A 23,180-nucleotide genomic window follows, 5' to 3' on the forward strand; every position below is an offset into this window, starting at 1 on the left:
GCAGCCAGTGGTATCTCCTTCAGGGTCACCAGAGTGGTGCAAAACAGCCAGAAGTTACAAACAGGCCTATAAGCAGAGTCAGAAAGCAATGATACCAAAGGCTTGCCAAAAATTTTGCATTTAGTTTCAGGATTCTGAATTATTGAAACCTAACCCTAGTGTGGGAGAGAGAATTACCAAGCAGCAGTGAAACGTTTTTGAAATATGTGCACACAAATACTGTCTCCTGTGCCCTGCTGTCCTTCCCCCAGCTTTCTCCTTCCCCTGATCTTATTGACCAAAGCACTCACAGCTTCCAGGCTTTCTCCACTCCCTCAGAGCTCACTTATTCCTTTCATCCCTGAGGCTGGAGCTGAGGACATCTACATGTTAGGGTTGGGAGCTAGCTGGAAGTGTACAGCCCCATCTATTATTATCAAGAGCAAGGGGGAGGCTCCCATGAAACAAGCTGTCCTGTCTTGCCAGGAGAGGTGATTTTTTTGGAGGAGCTGACCTCTTGGCATTAGTAACAGCCAATAGATAACATTTTAGCTGGGACTAGGACCGGTAACTTCACTTTTAAATGAGTATAGTTGGGGGATATAGCTTCAGAAACTGCTGTTCTTCCTGAAGCCAGCAGTGGGTAGCACCTTTCCAATCTCCATGCTTTGTTGGGTTGCATGGACTTAATGTTGAGCTCTTCTTTTTAGTCTGTGGAAGCAACTCAACATGCACAGATGAGGCAGAAGGCCTGGCTGGTCGAACAGGGAGTTTGCTAACCTCTAAATACACTTGAGCCATACTTCTTGCAGTCCATTTCTATTCAATTCTCACATCACATCTGCAAGGCAGGGAAGTATTCCTTGTAGAAAGAAAGTGGCTGACCAAAAATGCAGAAACAAATCCTGTCAGCAAGCCTTAAGCAAGTAAAAAAGCATTCCTTTCTCTGCGTGAGAATACATAGTTTAAAACTATTTCAGCCTAATAATATCAGATGTTCCATCAGATGGAGTGAAAACATGTCATTCTGAGCCTGACAATTGTCCCTTTAAATGTTTTTTATGCTGGGCCCCTGGCCAAAACAGAATAGCAATTTTCTTAAGCTTCAACGCTGATCAGCACTGACTAATAGCACTGAATGCAGGGCACGTCATCATATCAATATGTTTTCTGTACTCTGAGCATTCTTTGTGAAATCTGCATTTTTAAGATGTACAGTACACGGGAGCTGGATGTTTAATTTACTATAAAATCACCCTCAAGCTGAAAACCTGCAAATCATCTTAGTTCAATTGCATATTTATAGGTTTACTAGCGAAACTGAAGGAGGCCGGTGGGGAGTTTGTCATCTGTTACTCTTTGGAAAATTAAAACAAAGCCTTCCCATTTGCTTTGGAGGGGTAGAGAAGCGGTGGGGGCTCCCTGCACCCTGACGGCTTCTGTTTGCTTTGTGGGGCAGGGTGAGGATCCCTGCATCAGTGAAAGATCTCTCCTTTTTTTTGATTCTCTGAGTGAATTTCTTTGGTTTGAGTCATTGTCCTCGCACCTAAGCAAGACCTTCAGCTCCTTACTCTGGAACTGCGTGGTAGGCACTTCTCTGACAAGGCCAGCAGCTATTTTTAAGAAAGAGCTGGATCTGGTCACTCTTTGGATAGCCTAAAATCAACTCACTTTTTAACTGCCTGGGTACTAGCTGACACATAGGCAGAAGCTAAGAGGTGGCACCTGGGCTTCCCACAGCCTGACCTCAGTTTGCAGCGTGAGAAATTTTTACAAATGCCTGGCAGCCCAGCGGAGTCACTTGCTCATACCCTTTCCTGTGCCCTGGCTTTAGTGCTTGGCTGTTGTTGAGGGAGAAGGCAGGCTAGAAACCTTCCTTGAAGAGATTAGTTAAGGCAACAGAGGATTTTTAAGCAGCCAATTTACAGGTATCCTCTCACCAGCAAAGGTGAGTACCCAGACTCTCCTCATGGCTGTGAGCAAGCCAATTCAGTTTCACCATCCTTAAAATAATTATTTGCAGCACCAAAAACAATGGTGTATTGTGAATCAGGTATAAAGCTTCATTGAAATGCATTTATTTGAATATAAATCCCAATTTATGAGTCTCATCTGCAATCCCACTGTTCAGCTGCTGATCTCTGTATACCTGGCTCATCCCATGCATTCATTGTTTGTTAACCTTTCCTGAAGGGTTAACCTGCCAGTAGAACCCCAATATAAAGTGTGAATGAAATGTTGAGACTTGAGGAATCTGCCGAGAAAAACTTCTCCTGGGTGTTAAATTCACACCAATTTTCTTGCCAGCTTCTTGAGCAAGAAGCTGAGATTGTAGGGGCTGGTCTCTGGTTTGGATTCTGAAAAATGCCTGGTCTCGGTGCTTGCCTGTATAAAAGCTACAAATACTTCTTAAACTCTACAATTCTAAGGAAAAAATTACTTCAAATACCTCTCTTGTGATCAATAAACATGAACCTCTTCTTTTTATTGGTGAAATTATGAAATGCACTTAAAGTGTTGTAGTATAACACAAATAAAATCTTATGAAAATAGATGCAGTTTCTTATTCCTCAGCTGCATTTTTTCCCATTTGACAAACTTGTACTAATACAAAGAGAGAGGGTTGGAGAGCAACAGAATATTTTTTTTTTTGTAGGCCCAGAAATGGAAATACTTCGTTACAAAAATAATTTGCACAATAATAGAAATAAGCAAGTGCACTGCAGCCTCTCTGGAGTAAAGCTTTCCTTCTCTCTTTGCATCCCTGCAAACTCTGACAGTCTGCTCATTAACAGTGAATTGGATTTACATGCCATTTCAAGAGAAGAAGAAAGCACTGGTGTATATACTGTATAATAAGTGCTTAGATTTGGGGTTTAATATAGATGGGATGGTGTGTTAACGTTTTTAAGTCTTTCCAGAGAGCATTAAGTTTGAACCTGTTTCATTTTTGACACGAGTCCGCAGTTTTAGACCTGTAAATTTGAGTTTGATTAACAGGACTGCCTGAGTCCTGTTGCTGCAGTGTAGCTTTTGCTGAATTTGGTGACAATACAGGCAGAAAATATTCTATCAATAAGTCAGGTAAATTATCTTTTTCATGTTTTGGTTGTGAGTTGTTGGGTGTTTTTTTTGCAAATTCAGCATCATTGAAAATCAAAGGGTTTGGCTCTTGGAAAGCATTATGCAGCCCCCTTGTTAAAGTGCTGCCCTAGAATATGCCTTGTGTCCCCTTGGAGGGGAGAGGACTGGATCACTCCAAAAAAAAGCAGGAAAATTTAATGTCTTCTTTTTCCAGAGCAGTGGGTTACACGTCTGCCTTTCGAGTGCCATGCATTAAGTTGGTTGAAATTGAAAGCTAAGATAGGAGCCTCTCTCTCAAAACATTTCTCAGGAATATTTTTCATTAGCTCATATCATTACGTGCACAATCCCCTCTTCACCCTCACCCCTGTCATGATTTCTTTCATACATGAGGGAGGTGAGGGAATTTATCTGAATTAAAATCTATGCAAAGATATCTTTACTCTGTCTAACAGAGGATGCTTTTCTCTTAGAAGCTGTGATGGGGGAGACATATGTAGAATGACTAAGGCAGCCAATTAATATGTTATATAAACAGCAACCACCACTAAAAAAAGGCAGAGAGATAAAGAAAACTGAGAGATTTGGGGTGGGGGTGGGAGGGGGGGGGAAGGGAGGTTGTAAGTATTAAGTGTTTGCCTTAGGACTTGTCTTCAGTTACAGAGCCAGACTCACATGACTGGAGCTTGGTTTGATGTGGTAATGAAGCATTGATCACAGGAAAAAGATGAAATGGCCTTTGCTCATTCATTATTTTTATCTTCTAGCTGTGGAAGACAGAAAATTGTTCATAGGAATGGTTTCGAAGAAGTGTAATGAGAATGATATCAGGGTGATGTTTTCTCCGTTCGGCCAGATAGAAGAATGCCGAATCCTTCGGGGACCTGATGGGCTGAGCAGAGGTGAGTGTGCAGTCTGTAAAGTCTCCTTCCTTAAGCACTAATTGGGAGCTATATGTCACAGTCAGGGTAGGAATAGCCGCTGTCTGCAGCTAGAGGTTACGCCGTAATACGTCCCACGTGATGAAGGTATCCGCATGAACTTTTCACAGTGACTGAAATTATCACCTTTTATTTCCAGTGTCAGAAAGGTCTTGGTGCCAACATATTAACTTGTGTTATCGCACTGTTTGTCAGCTGGAAAGGTTCCTTTGCACCCTGAGAAAACACCCTCAGTTTTCTGCTCTCACAAAATCAAAGATCCTTCCCTGACTCCATTTCTGTTTTGTACCACAAGGCCAAAAAAAAAAAAAAAAGGACTGTAAATGACTGTTTGAAGAAGTACAGGGTCATGGGAACTGGCCCACTATCTCCTGAATTCCTGTGTTTTTTATAACCATACGCAAAATATAGGTCTGCTCTAACTCAGAAACAAAGAGGTTAGCTCGAACCTGAAAGCTTTACCTGGACCAAACTTTGTAAAAAGCTTCTTGAGCTTGTGCCTCTATCACAAAACAAAAACCAGGGGAGAGGTGTTAAGCGGCACCACCAGGAGCGGTCAAGCGGCTGTCCTGAACTTTGGAAATGAAGTGCAGCACAGACTTCAATAGCTGGTGACCCTTTCTGAATGCAGAAGTGCCTTTTCAGGAAAGGCTCTCTGAAAACATATTGAAAAGAAAAATAAGTGTATATTGATGACACAGACTGCATATTAACTCCATGGTACATGGACCTGAAATTATTCTCAGACTATGAACCTTCCCACAAACTCAGCGTTGTGTGGCACTGAGTAGCACAGGGCATCGTGACAGCCCCATCTTTCACTGGGGAAAGCTTTTGGGGTACTAGCTGCTGTCATGTAATGGCATGGGGAGCAAAGTAATTTTAAGTGTGGAGCTGTGAAGAACATCACTTCTATTTCAATAGAAATAAATTAAAAAAAAAAAAAAAAAACAGAAAGCACAGTTTATGCATTTTATTACATTTTCAAAAGGCACAGAAAATATAATTGTATCCATCTTACATATAGATATAGCTCTATTTATTTTTTTATTACTTCCGGATCTATTTGTTTCCTGTAGGCTGTAGGATCCTCAGTGTTTTGTGCAACAATTTGTGCCTGGGGTTGAGAAGCAGACGTTTTTGTTTTGTGTGCAGCCCAGCTTGTTTAAAAATACTATGCATTTCAGCAGGGGAAGTTGCATGTATTGCTATATATTTCACAGCACTGCTTGAAACATATACTCCACGACTTCTGAATAACAAGGGCTTGTTAAGAAGTTATTCTGACAATAAATAGGGAGCCCAACGAAGATTATGCTCTTACATTTATGAATGCTTAGATTGCAATTCCAAAACTTTGGGGGCTGGCATACAACAGTCCCTTCAGGCAAGTAGAGCATCAGGATCATGGCTTCTGCCTTGGGGAAGACCAGGGGAAAGGTCTGAGGTTGGTTCCTGCAGCTCAGTAATGACTGTTAACTGATGAGTCGAGCACTGTTATTATCTGCTAGACCCCACACTGAGGGAAAACAAATATTTCTGATTTTTAGTGATTTCGCTTTGTAAGCAGCACAGAGAAGGGGTGATGGAAGACACAAGTGGGAAAAGAGCTAACTAGCTGCTGAAATGATAACAAGATCTGGGCATCAGATATTTTGAGCCCAAAAAGAATTTATTGACTCCAGCATCATCCGGCAAAGAAACAGACCTCCCCTGGGATCTGTGGAAACCCCACTGCATTATTACTTTTATTCAATAGTCATTGGGTATACTATAAGCATAGAAAAGCTAATTATAAATTCAAATAGAGTAAGTAAGGGTGGTGGGGTAGTTTTATTCCTCCATAAATAGCAATATTACAATCAGCAACTGAGATTTTGAAGCCATGTCACTAATGTATCAGGGAGAGCAGTGTTGTTTGCCAGCCAGCAGACCCATGGAGTTAATGTGCTGCTCTCTCCTGTTGGAGGGTGAAGATCTTAGTCCAGGTAGGTCACACACCAGCAGTCTTAGCATAGCTGTATCCTCCCTGCTACTCGGGTTTATTTCGGTCACCATCATGACTGATATTCTGTCATGCCCTCATGCATCATGGCTTGTTAAACTTGAATTGCTTTCTACACACCCATGTTCACACTTGAAAATGAGTTCAGCTGTGCCAACCAGGTTTTCAGGCAGATGTTTATCAGCTTCACAAAATCACCACGCCATGAGAGAAGGCAAAGCGTTGGAAAAATGGTTGGTTTTGCAGAGCTGAAATGAAATGTGCTAAGGGAGATTTGAAACCAAGGGAGCTTGGTTGAAAAAGCCCAGTGTGAAAAGCTGCTTCGCTAAAGCAAGAAGAAGAATTTACAGAGTTAAATCTTAGTAATGAGTTCTGATACTTAATGAGTTTTAATTCATGTTACCGTTTCTCAAGATGATAGTTCCCTTTGCCACAAACAATATTTGTTTTCCCAGCACCAGTTCAGATGTGCTTCCCTCCCAGACACAGAGGGGCGAATGAAAAATAGTCACTGTCTTAAGAAAACACTGTCCTCATGATGCCAGAGCCTTCGGGAACTCACAGTGCTCACAGCAGTGAGATGGAAATATGGTCCAATAAACTCTGTTTGGCATCTCTTTCCAATTGCATAACGAGTGTGCATCATAGTATCATGGAAGAAAAGAGCTTGAAAAATATATTCATTGGTATTTATGCCAACTTTCGAGCTTCGTTGAAGGATTCAGGCAAATAATCTTTATTACCAGCAGATAGTTGCAAGGAATAGCTCCAGGTTACACTGCTCAGTAGAATAATTTTAGTTTGTGCTGCTACTTTTTGTTGTTGTTGTTGTTCTTTTTCTTATAATGAAGAGTAAAAAGCTTTCAGCTGACTTTTCTGTCACGTCTACACTACAACAGCAACCATAGTGCTAGCATGGTAACAGTAAGCCATAGGGTTTTACTGTAAGGTTGTAGGGTACCACATGCTTCCAGCAGCAAGACGAAATCCCTTTCTGCAGCAGCAAGGGAAAATGTAACACTTGTGATGGGTGCAGTATAAGTGTTAAGATAAAGAGAGAGGTTGAACTGGTTGTTCCTATTGTAGTTTCTAGCCAGGAGCTGACAGAACTTTGTATTAAAGTCGCACCCCTTGCTGTCACTACTGATAATGTACCATCAGCATTTCCACTCCAAATTCCTATTGTCAGCTGTTTGAAACTCATCTGTAATACGAGACTAAAATGATGATACAAAGCTCCAGTGGTGGAGCGGTGTACTTTAAAGAAAGTGAGATTTTCTCCTTAACTCAAGTTTATAACTTGTTTTATTCTACCAGCTACAAGAAATAGGCAGCAACCAAAACACGCTGCCTTCCAAAGGCTCTGGGATAGTCCCTGTGAAATTAGTTGGCTGGCAGAGAGTAATTCCTAGCTGCGAAGAGTATTAAAAAAATAAAAAATACCCTGTTGGCTGTAGAGATAAAGAAGCCAGGGACTGAACAGACATGGAGGCTGGCCTTCGCTTTAGCAGGGTTCATGGGACTATCTAAAGAAGCTTGCAGCTGCCTGTACTATATTCATTATTCAAAGAGAAGGATTCAGCCTGCAGGGTTGTTTAATCCAGCACTTTTTCTGAAGAGCTAAGTATGCTTTACAAAAATTCATGATTGTGATATCATGTGCTAAGCTTCATTATCATGAAAAAGCAGAAGTGAACTGCCTCAGATGATTAAGATTTTAAATCACTTATTGTGAACGGCTTAAGGAAACTTTCAGACCTCCTGACTTCCAGCACATGTCTACATGACCACAGATGCCAATGCAGACAGCCATGCAGTGATAGCTGGACAATGCAAAAATAGCCAGAAATAACCAAGTTTGATTTGTTTCTGGGCTACTAACATGTTCTATGGCTGTAGGTGAGTTTATTTTTTCATCATCTATTATCCTCTTCCTTAAAATAAGGATAGCAATGCTTCTCTAGCTTTATAAGATGCTTTTTTTTAGACCAGTGGATCAATATCTCTGTATCACTCTAGGAATTATTACCATCCATAACGATGATAAAAAAAATCCTCTTATCCTTATCACAGGAACACCACACAACAAATTATTTGGCTGTATTGCTAAGTGCAGATTTATATAATAGATACCAGAAACAACTCAACTTGGTTAATAACGCGCTCTGAAGAAAACCTGCTAATAACACATGCAGACAATTGGATGTACCACAAAAATTGTGGAAAAGCTCCAAATATATATTCCTACACCTTCCAGGCTCCTAATTGTGTGCTTTTTTTTTTTAAACAAAATATCACCAGACACATGGGACAAGTGCACATTTCTAAACACATTGATTAGAGGAATATTTTTTTATTTGCTTTAAAAGCAGGTTAGAAATGGCATGGAGAGTTATATCACGGTCAGGCAATTTAATTTCATGAAAATCCATTCATAACTTTCAGATTTGGGGGGTTTCTTGATGAATGAATAATACACAATTAGCATTTGCATCATAATTAGCTGCAGTGTAGAGTAGGTGACAATGTTTTATGCCTTTATACCCGTTTCTTTTTTCCTTATGGGTATTTACTGCTCCTTTCTGAGCTCAAGTAAGGTGAAGTGCCACCATGGGAGCAGCCTGGATTAGGGGCCACCTTTTGACCTCTGCATCAATAAGTGATGAGGAACAAGCACAGGGGAAGTTCAGTGTTTTTTCTTGCTATTCAGAAGCACCTTCATGCCTTATTTCTTTTGCTGTAACATGGTAACTTTTTAATTTTTCCAGTCATTGTGGCACATTTAATTTTCTTCTTCCCCTGGTGAAATGTTTCCTGAGGTGTGAAGGAGCGAACACATCAAGTGACCAGTGTCTCAGCTGGCCTCTGGCCAGCCCAGCAACTCTATATCTCAGTTTCCATTTCTGCACCTTGTCAGCAATCCCTGCTCAGAGGGAGGCCTGAAATGAAATAATATACACGAGTTCTTATGCCAGCAGGAGGGTCATTGAGGCACTGTTAGAGAATGTGGTCTTTGGAACCCGTTTGGTTGCATAAATTCCAGTTACTGAAGTCTGTACTTTGCAGGGTGGTTAACGGACTACCCAATTAGAAACACTGCAAGGAAACCATGAATTTATCTAGAATTTGTCATCTGGTCAACAGTCAAGAAAAGTCAGTAAAGCCAAAGGGATAAGGCATGTTCACAATGTGTCTGTTGGCTTTATGTACCTGACATGCATAAACTAAAGAGCTTAACTGTGACTTCTTCATCAGACTTTACTTTGAGATTAGTTGTTGCCCTTGTTCCCAGACCTGCCATTGTGTATCAGCACTAGTTAATGACCCAATGTCTGTACAGTAAACTACTGGATGTCTTCATTTTGAGCTGAAATGTGTGTGACCCACTAAGACATATTTTTGTGCAATCTTTTTTTACTAGAAAGCTGTCTCCCAGGCTGGTCTTCCCTGCAGACTATGCTATGGTATCACAGTGTATAAAAAGGAAAGTCTACTTTGCAATCTCAGCTAAAAATATTTTAGCACAGCTAGGACTTATTTTTATCACACTTAATTTCCATAGCTTTTTACTTGAGCCTTATCTTTTCCTTAAATAGAGACTTTCATCTCAGAGGATCCCAAATGGTTCTTGCAGGAGTATTTTGGCAGCTTTTCACTATTGTTTCTTCACAAAAAGTGAAGAAAAATCTCAATTACGTTGAATTGGGAAGCTGTAGCACAACCATTACACCACCAGCTGCGCAGCCTCCATGCCTAGTACTGAGATTGCTTGGATGCCTTGGAAAATCTCCTGAGCCGCCTTCTGTGTCGGAAGGGTCGCTGTATGGTTGTTGTGTTTTTGTTTTTGTTTTTTAATTGATTACATCTGCACTTCTTTCATCTCCAGAACTTTAAAGGCATGTTTTTTAAACTCCCATTTTTAACTCTAAGCCTGATTCCAAAATGTCTAGGGGTTTTGCATCTTTTGTCTTCAGTGAAGGTCCGTGGGTTTTAAACCTCTGGTAGACAATGGTGGTTTTATCTGGGAGGTTTCTTGTGTAGTTATGAAATCAGACCCCTTACCTTGAGGCTTCTATGGTTAAAAATGTTCTACTTCACTGGCAGCTCGCTGGTATTGATGTTATGTTACTCTGTGCATGAACTGCCAACTGAACATTTCAAAACAGTCCATGAAAGCCTGAGATGAGAAGAACTGAGTGAAGCAGGAACTGAAATGGGGCAGTGCTGAGCATCTTTAAATATTTCAAATAATTCGAGCAGCGAGCCCTAGTTATGGGGTGGCGTGGTTCAAGGAGGAAGCTTTTCTAACTTTGCAGCCTCATCAAAATTCTCTTTCAGTTCTGGGGGGAAAAGAAGACCAACCTGTGAGTTTGGTAGTTACATTAGCTGAAGTGGTAGATGCAATAACACGTTCCAAAATCTCTGTGATGGGGCTGGGTGCCCTCCTTCAATTCTACCTGTAGCAGGAAATTATGTGGTGAAACCTTTCCCTAGTCAGCCTATTTCCTGTAGGGGGTGAGAAGGCAGCTTTAGAGAAACAACCAAAACTCTCAGCCTTCCTTTCTCCATCCCCTTTTGCTTCTGTTAGTAATCCCTGACATTTTGAAACCAGAGGTGATAAATTGCAAGGTGACTTTTAGGTTAGTCATATTTATAAAAGATTTTTGTTTTTATTTTTTTATATATAAAAGGAAATAATTTCAATGCATTAGCTATAGAAATATACCTTCTCTGGGTTTTTGCTCCCAATCTGAGCTCCATAGCTCCAGTAATGGGGCAGTAATTGAAGTATCAGGACTCGGTATGGTAAAATAGAAACAGTTTGCTTGTAGCTGTTGGTGCAGAAGAGCTTGGCCCATGGCACTACAATTAATGCAGAGTTTCATATGATGAGGTGAGAGGCCGTGGAAATCTTTCTTGTTTCCTTGCACCATGAGGCATGAAATCTGATTAGTCTTGTCCTGTTATAATTGTGATTTACAATCCTAAAGCTACTGGCATGTTCCCAAAAGACCACCTATATCCATGAGATATAGAGTGGAGTATACTGAAAAGGGAGCTTTCTCCCAGCACGTCAGAAACCAGGATGAGTACAGGATGGTTCAGGGCTGCCAGAACTCATCTAGCTTTAACAAGTGAAATCCAGTATGCTCAGATACCGACTTTTGATGAAATTCTACATGCCCAAGGAAAACATCCTCCTAAAGTGTATATGTTCCCCATATAGAAAATTAAAGGTACTGCTATCACCTGAGGCAGAGAATACAAACATCTCAGAAAAACAACTTTTCTCAATACCCAACTTCTTTGTGCAAGTCTGGCGACGAAGTGGACTGAATCCTGTTATCTAGGTTTACCTTCTCTCCAATGTGATGGTCTGATTACATAAAAGGAAAGGATCCCAAGTTTTACACATAATAAAATATATAGGATCCCATGTTTCACACATAATAAAATACACGTGCATAAATAACATATACAAATACTGAGCATGAGTGTCCAGGTTTGATAGCTGAAAAAATTGCCTTTAAATGTGAATGCATGTAGCTTTTAGCCTGGAAAGGTGGTTTAATTATCTAGCATCTAATTGGGGTGTTGATGGTAACAACCGAAAGTCTAGGTTATCAGATAATTTAGAAATGAAGTTGTCTAGTGAATTTTTACCATGATTATTTAGGCAAATTGGGTATTTGCTGTGCAAATGGGCAGTCCATCGGTGGGAAATGGCTTGCTGACCAGAGATAACAAGGGGACCTAACCTTGTAGCCTCTGGCTGGCAAACCTCAATTAAAATGCAGTCCTGTCTTCTCCATGGAATGCTGTTTCCAAACTCTCATATTCAAGCCACATAACCTCATTCATCAAGCATTCCCCTTGCCCAGAGAACAAGTTTCTTTTAAATAGGTAGCTTGCTCTACAGCACTTTGCAGAGATCTGCTACGAAAGTCTTTTCACTCCACAACAAAGGAAAACAGGATCGAGGCAAATGAATTTGGGCTGGGCAATGAGGAGGGAGGTTTTGCCGTAGCAAAGTCCCCAACAACTGAGCTTTGTGGTTAGAAAGAGAAAAAGCTTAAGGGAGGGAAGAGTGAGCCTGCTTTATCTTGAGAGGAGTACAGCTTTATTTCTCTCCTGATGCACATTTCTTTTGAGACCTGCTAATTGCAACATCTCTCAGTAAGTTACTTACAGCAGTACTGCTGGGTAGAAATTGTGATAAATGCATAAACTGTGTCTTATTGATTTTTGTTGACATTTTACATGCTTCTTATGCATTCTAAACCTCCATTCAGTAATTGTCACTATGGTACACACTCCTGGATAATGAGAGCGAAAGAAGTGAATGAAGCAGTTTCTTGACCATTATGAACAATATTATTCAAGGCTCTCTGGGGTTTCTCGCCTGCCCTCCAGTATATCTCTATTTGTGCTCATCCCCCTATGAATTATCAAGACAAGAAATGAAAATCCTTGGTGTTATTTCTTCTGTTAATGATAATAACAGAAATGTGTTTTTTGTTGTTTTGTTTTGTTTTGTTTTTTTAAGAGAGATTACTTTGATGGTAAATTTGGGCCTCTTTAATTTTAGTGCACAGCAGCAATATGGAAGCTAGCAGAGGTACTGTAGTTTATTTACCCTTCTACTGCACATTTGGTCTAGAATGCTGTACAGAAAGCTGTTTGTTACATCGTTTTCTTTGACAGGACGTTGATGCTGAATAGCAGTAGTATAGCAACATGTAGTGTGCCTAAACAGCAGTAAGACATCATCAGTTCTTATGTTACCTGAGAAATACGTAACAAGTCATGACACTGCCTTGAAGTTTGCATAAAAGGATCCTGAATTCTGATTTTATAATGCTGACCCATCAGCCAGAGGTTCATAAGCCAGCTTAGGTTTTCTTGTACCAAGGGCCTTAACATTAAAGAGGAAAAACTACCGCATGATGCAAAAATGCATTGACTTTATTTTCATGACTAGATGTAGTGCTTTTGGGTAATGATCAGGCATTGCTTTCTCTTACTGTTGTTTGATTAAAATGTGAATACAGTCTTGACTTGATAATCTCACCAGGTGCACACGGAGCAAAAAGAAAAGGTATTTTATGCCTCTAATTGATTTGCATAAACCGAACAATCTGTTGCTTGTTGGATTGCAAAATGGTTTATTTTGCCCATTGGCCACAGGGGCAACAATATTATATTTTTGATGCCAGAATGTAGCTTTCATGCATTAGCTCTAAAATGACAATATGCTTTAGCCTCTCAGTGCTTAGATTTGCTTCATTTGGAAATCTTTTAAGTAGTAATAATAATAATGTTTTGAGGAAATTGAGTGGAACACTAAATTATTCTCTGAAACCTAAGTTCAAACTGTGCAAGGCTAAGGGAGCTGAAAATCAATGCACTTTTAAAGTCATTAGAGATCACAAGTGAAATAAGTCTGTGTTGCTTTAGCTAAGCTTTTAGTGTGCCATGGTATTATTACAAAATCAGCCTGAATCTGCATTAATTTCACAGTCTTTTTCTTTAAGATGCCCAAGGGTGCATGAAGAATAAAATGTAAATCTCAGAAGGCAGTGTTTTTATTAGTCAAAAGGGCAGTGAGTCATGCACTAAGAGAGTTGACCTGTACCATGCCTAGTATAGGTATGACTGACAACAGTAAAAGGGTGGAAAAATAGCCCAGACATTCGCCTACTGGCTTTTCATTATGATTTAAAAGGCTATAAAGCGAGAAAAGTGATTTTTTAGTTATTCATGCACATAGCTTCAGAATTGTTCGAGTTGGTGGTAGCTTTCATAGATCAAAGAATTATACATGTACCTAGGACTCTGAGAAACAAAAAAAAAAATAGAGATTTTTATTTTAAATATGTCATTTTCTTAAATGTTGAGATTCCACCTACATTACCGAATTTTGTCTGAGTCTTTCCACACTTAGTTGCAGGGTGCACAGTGGAGTTTTTCTCATCCCTATCTGTATGGTTGTTCTGGGCACATCACAGAAATCTGTAAGTGACATTATGGACTCCTTTAAATTCTCAGTTCAGCTGCCAATGATGCCAGTCCTTTATTCACTATCCAAAATTTGCCTGCACAAAAGACATAGCAAGCAACTATTAATGCATGGCCTGAAGAGACTAAACTATGCAATCCAAACTCTGCATAAAAGCCTTACTTATTTCAAACCCTGTGGCTAAAGAACAAAACGAAAACAAAACAAAACAAAAATAAAGAACAAAGAAAAAAAAATAAAGAAAGAAACCCTTTCTCCTCACCCATCCCCACCTAATTTTTTTTTCTTTCATCTATGGTCAGATTAGCAAGTCAGCACTGTCGATAAATAAACTAGAGAAGTTGTTTATTTTTATGTACTACTGAGAACAGTGTCGTCTTGTGGCCGTTCTCGTAGACTGTGTTGGTTTAACAAGCGTCCAACCCTTTTGTCTTGTTGTTTTTTGTCTTTCCTGCTCCCTGTCCCCTTGTTCCCACAGGCTGTGCGTTTGTCACATTTTCTACAAGGGCAATGGCACAGAATGCAATCAAAGCCATGCACCAGTCTCAGACCATGGAGGTACAGTACTGTATCATTTGCCCTTTCTTTGTTTTCTTTGTGCAAATGATTGCGAATGGTAAAGCCATGCTCTCCTGGACCAGATCAGACACATGACAATCACAGATTTAAACTTTTTACCAACTCACTCTGCCTCTCCTTGTCAAGCTTGTTTTCCTTAATGACCTGGAAATGCACAATAAGGTTGCCGTGTGGTATCCAACCACGGCTCTTTATCCTATTTTCAGTGGCATTCAGCAGAAAATAAAAATTCCATGAATACCACTCCTTACTCATGTTCAGAGTATATCTAATGAGTAAATTACCTTTAATATTAACACCCCCTCACCTCCTCCCCCCAAAAATTCTTAGTTTCCTTTAAATAGATTTTTAAGTGTTCTGGTTTGCGCTGCTCTGAGAAAAAGCTCAGGAGAATTAATGTGGCCACGCTGAGTTACTAGTGCATGTGTTTTTCTGCAAATAGAATCTCTTTTTAAGTTAATATAATTTCTCCTTCATATAGCCAATAAAAATGCTAATGATGACAGAGCATACTGAAGCTTCCTGCAGAGCACCATCGTGGCTGGCCCCTTACAAGCAAGAGGCTCTATCTCCTCCCACACTGCCTCTACGGCCTCGTATTTCATAATGATGAGCAACACGAAACTTTAAACCTGTTCACTTAATGTGAATATATCTGCAGGCTAATGATCCGGTCATTGGAGTGGTGATCGAATGCCACAGCTTGTCTGGCAATCTCAAACTTTTGTCAGTCTGTGATTTTTGTCATGGTCTTTCAGAATTTTGCACAAAAAACCGCACAAGTATTAAGTCTTTACTTACTCTGGATCTTCTAGCTTATCATTGGAGAGTGCATGTTATACTGTATTATGTATACTGTATCTTCGTGTAGTGATGATTTTTCTCAGAGGTGGCATTGATGTTATGTGCACTTGTTTCTTTTTATTTATTTTTTCCACCAGGACCTTTCGATTTTTCTCAGTGACTTTTCTTTGCAATGCTCTAGTCTCCCACAGCATGCTGGGTGCTAAACAATCATTATTGCGTCATGTTGTTGAGCTGCTTTGTGTAACGAGCCAAGGGGGGAGAGCAGGGGTGGGAGGATGGAGAGAAGAGAAGAAACAAAAAAAGAAAAAGAAGGCAGTGCATGAAAATGTCACTAACTGTTTCCTGTATTCTACAAGTAATGATACTGGCATTGCAAAGCTATTGTCTTTCCAAACATCACGTTTGAATTTGGTTGAGTTTATTTTATAATCAATGTGTTTTCTTTTCAGTGCAATGCATTTTTAGACTCTAAGTAAACAGTTTTAGATGAGAATCTGCCAATGAGATGAGAATAATTGAAATTATCTTTACTAGAAAGCTGATGCTATACAATATATGCAGTCTGACATTATATTGTGAGAAAACTGCCACTTTGAGTTTTTGAAATAATACTCATAGTAATTTGTCTGCCATGCACTGCTCCATTAATTCAGATCTATATATTTTGCTGGGCTTGATTCCAGGTAAAAATAAAATGTTTTTTTGGTAATATTGTGTTTTACCTCTATTTTTCTATGTGTTTTAATGTATTTTTCTGTCTAGCAAAATGAATTTTACACAGCTCTGCCTCAGAAGATGTTAATATTAAAGAGATAATACATCCCAGACAAATTCTCCCATTCTTCTGTTAAATGTCGTACTCCAAGTGAGGCTGCATTTTGATATGATATTCCAGTTGACTTTAGTTCTGTAGAATAGTTACTCTTGAATCTTTAGAATCATCATCAGTTAGGTCCCCAAATTGGCAAGGCAAAGCATTTTGCACTTTGAACCTCTGGGTTTTTGTGCCAGTTGAGCTCAGGCTGAGAGTCCCTTCTTGGAGAGAAGCAGTACACCCTCCACCTCCATGGGTGATGGACTGAACAGAGTCTGTACATACTGTCTTGCTAACACAAAGAAAAATAAGAAGGCAACACGAACTGTTGAGAAGAAAATAGAATGAAGTGAGGTGCAGATGCCAAGCCACTGAATGAGGAGAGGAGGTGCACGTTGTGTATGTACTGGGACCTTCCTCTCAAGATAGAAAATGGAAAAGCATAAAGCAGAAGTCATTCTTTAAGCAAAACAATTTTGCTTTCTTTTGCCAATACTCTCCTGGTAAAAACATAGGTTACCTAGTGTTAAATCTTGACTCTCAGCCTGAAACAGTGCTCCCTGGACACATTTATTTCACATTTAATGCAAAAAAAAAAAAAAAGTGGGCTGGGGGGAGAATGTGTATTACACAATCACATCTCAACTCAATTACTGCAGTGGTTTTTTTTTCTGACTTCATTATTTTCTGTTTCTTGGCACGCATCATTGACCAAGATGTATTTTCAAAGTGGGCTAAGAAAGAACAACGGGGATGTTAATGTCCAGACGAACACATCTCCTAAAATAATGAATAGTTCTACTACTTCTTGCATCTGACTTTGTGACCTGGTTAAATCAACTGATTTTAAAAACATAATTGCTGCTCTGAGTTTGTGCTCTTCTATCTCATTTCTGTGGGTTTGTTTGTTTGTTTAAGGCATTCAAATGCAGCACCAGTGGAAGACACTAATTTGTTATCATGGAGTAAATTTGATGCAACAATAACCCTTTTCTCATATAGAGCCACTTGCTACGTATAATTTCAGTCTTCAAAATGTTTGCTCTCTCAAAAATGATGAAGTGATGAAATATAGAGCAGACAGTGAAAAAATGAATTATAGATTCATAAATTGCAGAGATATTGTTTTTATACAATTTACTGACATTTAAGCATTCATAAATATGATGTCAGCTGTAGTGTTGATTGCTGAGCTGCTGAACTGAGAACTGAAATAGCCATAAAATATTTCTTCCTTTAAAAGTCATTTCTATTTCTTTGGAAATAGATTTAATTCTCCTGTACATCTAGGTAGCAGTCAGTAAGTTCTAGTTGTTTTTAGCCCAATGCTACCAAAGTTCATATTAAATACAGCTTGATTTTATTAGTTAAACCAGAAAATTTTCTCTCTCACCCTTCAACCCTCAGCTCCTTTTTTTTTTATTATTTTTTTAAGGGCCTTGTTTTTAATATTAGTATAAAAATCACTGAAGAGAGGTAATTGTGTAACAAGATGACTGCTTCATAATCTTTATTTGATTGCTGGAGTGGTATGTATCTCCTTTCTTCCTCCCTGAAACATTGAAAGACAATTTTACGATGAAACACGCAGGGAAGGAGTTGGAGGTGGAATAATAAATCACAAGTGATGATTTTCTAAGATAATTCTAAAGGAACAGTGTTGATGGGAGATCTTCATAAAAGAGATATTATTATTGTGGTTTATTTCATCATTTCATCTGTTGATTTTGAATGTTCTTATCATTTGTCCTGGTGTGAGGTTCTTCAAAGAAAAGGTACTCAGCTGCTCTTTGTAGATAATAGAGGACAGGAACTTTTCTCAAGATGTTCGCAGTGTTGTGAGAGCAGACAGAGTTAAGTTAAGTAAAACCCCGCACCCCATCCTACACTGCACACTTTGGCTAAAATGCTGCTGTGTTTTTTGGACTTGAGTCATCTTTCACTCCTACCATTGTGTTCAGATTGAAGTTAGACAAGAAATTAGTATAACAAAGCAAGGTGGTGGAGGGAAGTTATTCATTGGCTCCTGTGTAGCTCGAAAACAGTGTGGAATGGATTGGCAGGTTCTGTGACTCACCAAATGCTTGAGTTAATTTGAAGAACTGAATCATTGCAGTTTGCTCCCTTGATTTGAGAAAAAAAAAAAAAAAAAAAAGAATAAAATAAAAAGACTTGAAAGGTTAAAATATGAAAACATTTGATAGCAGGGAAAAAAAGTAGCGGAGACATCATTCACATGTCTCATTCTCATAGCAACTTTGCCCAGGACTACCCAACCTGGAGTCCGTAGTTGGACATTTAGCCATTTAGCTTCCCTCAACAGTCCACAACCTTCTACTTCTCAGGAGTACCTCAGACATGGGTGAGGAGTAGACTGCAGACCAGATCTCTGGTTCTTTCTTAAAGCCTCCCTATTTCCTGAGGTATCTTGCAGCCCTCCCATATCATGTAACAAGAGGCTCATAGAAGCACTAGGATAATCAGATAAAAAATAAAATAATGGTGTCAATCAGGAATAGGCTGCTATCACCAGAACTAGTCGCTTTTGGTCTGCATCCTGCCCTTTGTTCACATCTTAAGGGTGTTTGATACAAAGCGTGCCAGGGAGCAGACCGCAGGAGGGTGAATTGTCCAAGCAGCATCGCCCTTTGTGCTCACACGAGGTTCTTGATATGAAAAGGACCAGTGACCCGTTGATAATGGGCTCTGCATTAAATCTGGACCTATTTACTTAGGGTACATGAGCCAGCTGCACCGAGCACGACTGCACAGTCAGCCCATGGTGGCAGGGCAGCGTTGGCTGTGTGGTCCCTGGCAGCAGGGCGGTTGGACACCTCTCCTGTTGGCGATGCCTTGAAAACAGACTGCAGACAAAGCATCATGTCCATCTCATCAGCTGTGAAGCTTAATTAAAGAGGACTGGTACACTCACTGTCTCTGGCAGCAGTTTTGATAGCTGGAAGGAAAATAGAGCCTGAGGAAAGGTGCTTTATAAAAAGAACTAGGGAATCAATAATTCTCCGTGGCCTCTTTTCCTACAAAGCTGAAAAATCTTAGTCCTTGCAGTCCTATATATGCCAATCATAAAGAGAGGGCGAACAGTCAGGTCATGCCATCGCTGGTGGCCCTAGGGGACATGGCTGAGCTCACGATGCAGGGTTGACTCGGTGTGATTTAACGCCTCCGTTTCCCGATCTGTCTAACCACAGGGCTGCTCTTCGCCAATCGTGGTGAAGTTTGCTGACACCCAAAAGGACAAGGAGCAGCGGCGTTTGCAGCAGCAGTTGGCACAGCAGATGCAACAGCTCAATACTGCCACTTGGGGAAACCTCACAGGTCTTGGAGGACTCACACCACAATATCTAGCTGTAAGTTCATTTCAGAGGCGGTGGCTATGTAATGCTGTGTTTATTTTAGAACCATGAAAATTAGCTATAGTAAACTCCCTTCAGTAAGATGCTACATCCTCCAGGACATGTAGTGTGTCTTCTAAAAAAACTCTGCATGTTTATTGCATGGTCTAACAATAAATAATAAGGAATAGAATTTGAATAAATATTTCAATGTGTCACTGCTGTCCAAGGCAAGCACTTAAAGTTTACTCACGCTGCAAAATAAAATTTGATTCCATTAGTTTCATTGTTCTTTTGAACATTAGATTCTGTTTTTTATAGCGGGGATAAAATTTAAGTTATTCCTTAGGGAAGGACAGATAGGCATCTGAACACTGTACAGTCTGTATTTATATGGTGCAGCTTCAGATGTTCTGGTTCAGTCCTCTAATTTTACATATTTTCATCTGGAAATTACTTTTACTTTAATGCATGGTCCCATCAATGCTAAACATGCGTGATTCATACTATCTTTTACAGAAAGCGAAGATGGCAGAGGAAAGCAATTTGTCTCTCATAAATTTAAAATGATATTTTCTTTGATCCGTATGTAAGATGAAAAACAAGCACTAGCTGCTGCCCCTGTTGGAGAAATCTGAAATGCACGGCCGTGTGTCTTAGGTCCTGGATTGCCAAATCTCCCTTTGCAGCACAGCTGAGAGGGAGCCTGTTTTGGGAGGCTCTGGAGTTGCATGCACTGGTTGAGAAGCTTTTCGATAATTTGGGGGGTTCCTGGTGATTATGAGCTAGATGAATAGATGCATCCATATATGTACTGTATATGCATAAGTACATAATTTGTATGCGTACAATGCTTTGGTACAGTGATATAATGATAAACAGCAATTTACCTGGCAATTAAAAATATATATTAGTATTGAGGTAGGCTAATTAATACTGAGGTAGGCTAAATTGCTGTATACAAATACCAGTCTAATGAGTATCAGTGTGCTTGATTCATATAGATAATAAAGAAAAAAATTAATTCAAGAGGGTGGGGGAGAATGGACCGTGATTGACAGAGATGAGTTATAGTAACTACTAGACTACAGAGGGTTGTAATTAGTCACGCTATGTTGGTTTAAATAGATTTAACACCTGGTTGTTAAAAAGAATAAATTGATTAATTGTTTTAAAGCAGCAATGTTATTGAGTTTCCCTTGTGTCTGTGTGTTTCTTAATAGAGATTAGACATTAATATGGATTTACAGCGTTGACTCTAGGGATGTTCATTCCAACAATAGACGGAAGCAAGAGACTACATAAATGTAAAGGAAAGCATAAATACTCCAAATGTGAAATGATAGCTCATTTTAGTTTTATCTTCATTTGTTACATTAATGTCAGATAGATTGCTGTTTTGTGTTGTTAATTTGCAGCTTCTGCAGCAAGCAACTTCCTCCAGTAACTTGGGTGCCTTCAGCGGCATTCAGCAAATGGCCGGTAAGTTAAAAAGCATTTCATTTTGCTCCAGCTATGTTTTGTATTCTTAAGCTATTGAATTCTGTACCTCTAATAATCACATTGTCGGTTGGGGGGTTGTTGTGTATTAAATGTGGCAGATGTATTGGCAGGGGACAGCTCGCGGTTCAACGTCAATAGAAACACTTTCTCCCCTCTTTCAGAAACTGAAATTAAACCCAGTGCTCCCAGGTTGTGCAAACAGTTTGTCTTGCATTAGTCACCTGCCATTTGTCCAAAGTAACCAATTGTAAATTGCAGGAGAGCTCTTAGTCCCTGCAGCTGTATCCTTCCCTATGAAAAGTGTCAGTAAAGCAACAGCAGGATTACATTCTAATTTCCAGTGAGATTTCTGTGTCCGGAAAAATCAAATTAATGGCAGCCCTCAAACATTTTAATAATAGGTGGTGAGTAAAAATGTTCTGACCTTTTTAATGAAACCCAAGATTACAGGCCTACCTTTAGTATGAATTTTCAGGCTCCTTTTATAATCATGGAAAATTAACTGTGTGCCTTTTTGACTTTGGAACCCTAGTTGACAAAATTGCACAACAGAAGCTTTTATGTAAAGGTATAATCTTTAGTCTGGGGGAAAAAGAAAGGAAGAAAGAAAAAAAAAAAGAAAAAAAAAATCAAAGCGTGAGCATATTTGAAAGCCAGCTAGTTGGAGGGTTTCTTAGTAATGAGCTGTGTGCCAGTAGTAACTGATGTGTAGTGATTAGCAAAAGGTCACTCCCACTGTGTGACCTACCATGCTGATACCCTAACTTAACATGATGCTAGAGAAGGCAGCATGTGCAGTAAATCAGAGCACAGATGCACATTATGCCTGCCGCGAGAAACTGTTAAAAAGCCTTTTTTCTTGTTAGAGAAGGGAAAAAAAAGGAAACACAAAACCCCCAAATTGCTACATTAGTTTATTTTAATCAGGAACCCACGGAATCAATGGCATACAACATTGTGCTTGCTTCATCATCACAAAACAAAGACTAAAATATTCAGAAGTCTTTATGAACAGCATTTTCTCACTTATCTTCTAATCCTGATCTTTTGCTTCTCTGGTTTGGCTTTGAATGAATCCTGAAATACTTTAACAAGTATAGATATACCGCACAGTATAGCTATACCCCACAGGTATTCTTTGCTCAATCGTTATATTATGCCATTATTGCAGTGACATCAGAGACTAATGTGAACCTGCTGTCTGACAATATAAATTGGCCTACAGATGACAATATCTCTGAATTATTCTCTCTTCCTCAGACCTGCTGGCAGTGCTTGCTGGTTCTATTATGTTACACTTGCAATCTAGCATTTTTTCATCAAAAAAATGTATCTTAATATGATAAACAGAACAGAGCGGTACAGTAACAGTTTTATACTTGGCAGTTTTGGAAGTGGCTTTGAGCTCAGAGATTGTGTTTAATGTTTCCATATTTGGTTAGGTCTGCAAAATGAAAGAATTGAGACACTGAGGAAAAATAATGTGATATATATTGCATTATATGCACCTTAGAAGTTTTCTGTTGCCTGTTTCTCACTGTTAGTGTAGACTCAGCTTTGTCTCAAACTGTGTTGAAACTAAGAGTTTTAGTCAAGTAATTTGAGGAGGGGCTCTCAATCCAGGTTCGGATTTATTCTCAGAAAATCATATGGTCTTGAGAGTAATAAATCATCTTAAGAAATCGTAGCAGTGCATCACTTTTACTTAAGAGATATAACTTCTTGACAAAGTATTAGATTCCTAATGAACTCATATATGGGATAATTTATTGACTGAGTGCCTCTCCTGGAAAATAATTATTTTTTTACCTTATAGTCATGTTATCAAAACTGCTCTAAATTTACTCCTTTCTTTCCCCGAAACATGCCACTCTTAAACCTTAGAGTTGAAGGTCAAATCAGTGATACTAAATTTCTTTCCAAGCTAAAGCTGTACATGAAAGCACAAAAGACTAAGCACTATTTCATCATTAGGACCAAGAGTTCATGCCCTCTCCTCAGAAATCATAAATTACCCCAGACTTTATCTGCAGTACTGTTATGCTGTGCACCTTGTATTAAAGATTTGTATGTCACATTTTACAAAAGGAGTAGA

At 39.4% G+C, this 23,180-nt stretch overlaps 1 protein-coding gene across 8 annotated transcripts in view; it reads left to right on the top strand.

Moving 5' to 3' along the window:
- The window catches only part of CELF2 (CUGBP Elav-like family member 2), a 366,000-nt gene that overhangs the window by 297,992 nt on the left and 44,828 nt on the right, over window positions 1–23,180 (top strand). For all 8 annotated transcript variants that reach the window (XM_032207709.1, XM_032207706.1, XM_032207705.1 and 5 more), the window contains 4 exons: window positions 3,831–3,965; window positions 14,508–14,587; window positions 19,439–19,597; window positions 21,001–21,064. In XM_032207709.1, the coding sequence (XP_032063600.1) occupies window positions 3,831–3,965; window positions 14,508–14,587; window positions 19,439–19,597; window positions 21,001–21,064 (438 nt within the window). The remainder of the gene's footprint in view (window positions 1–3,830; window positions 3,966–14,507; window positions 14,588–19,438; window positions 19,598–21,000; window positions 21,065–23,180) is intronic.

This window comes from Aythya fuligula, chromosome 1 (assembly GCF_009819795.1).
Source record: "Aythya fuligula isolate bAytFul2 chromosome 1, bAytFul2.pri, whole genome shotgun sequence".
NCBI classification, from domain to species: Eukaryota; Metazoa; Chordata; class Aves; order Anseriformes; family Anatidae; genus Aythya; species Aythya fuligula.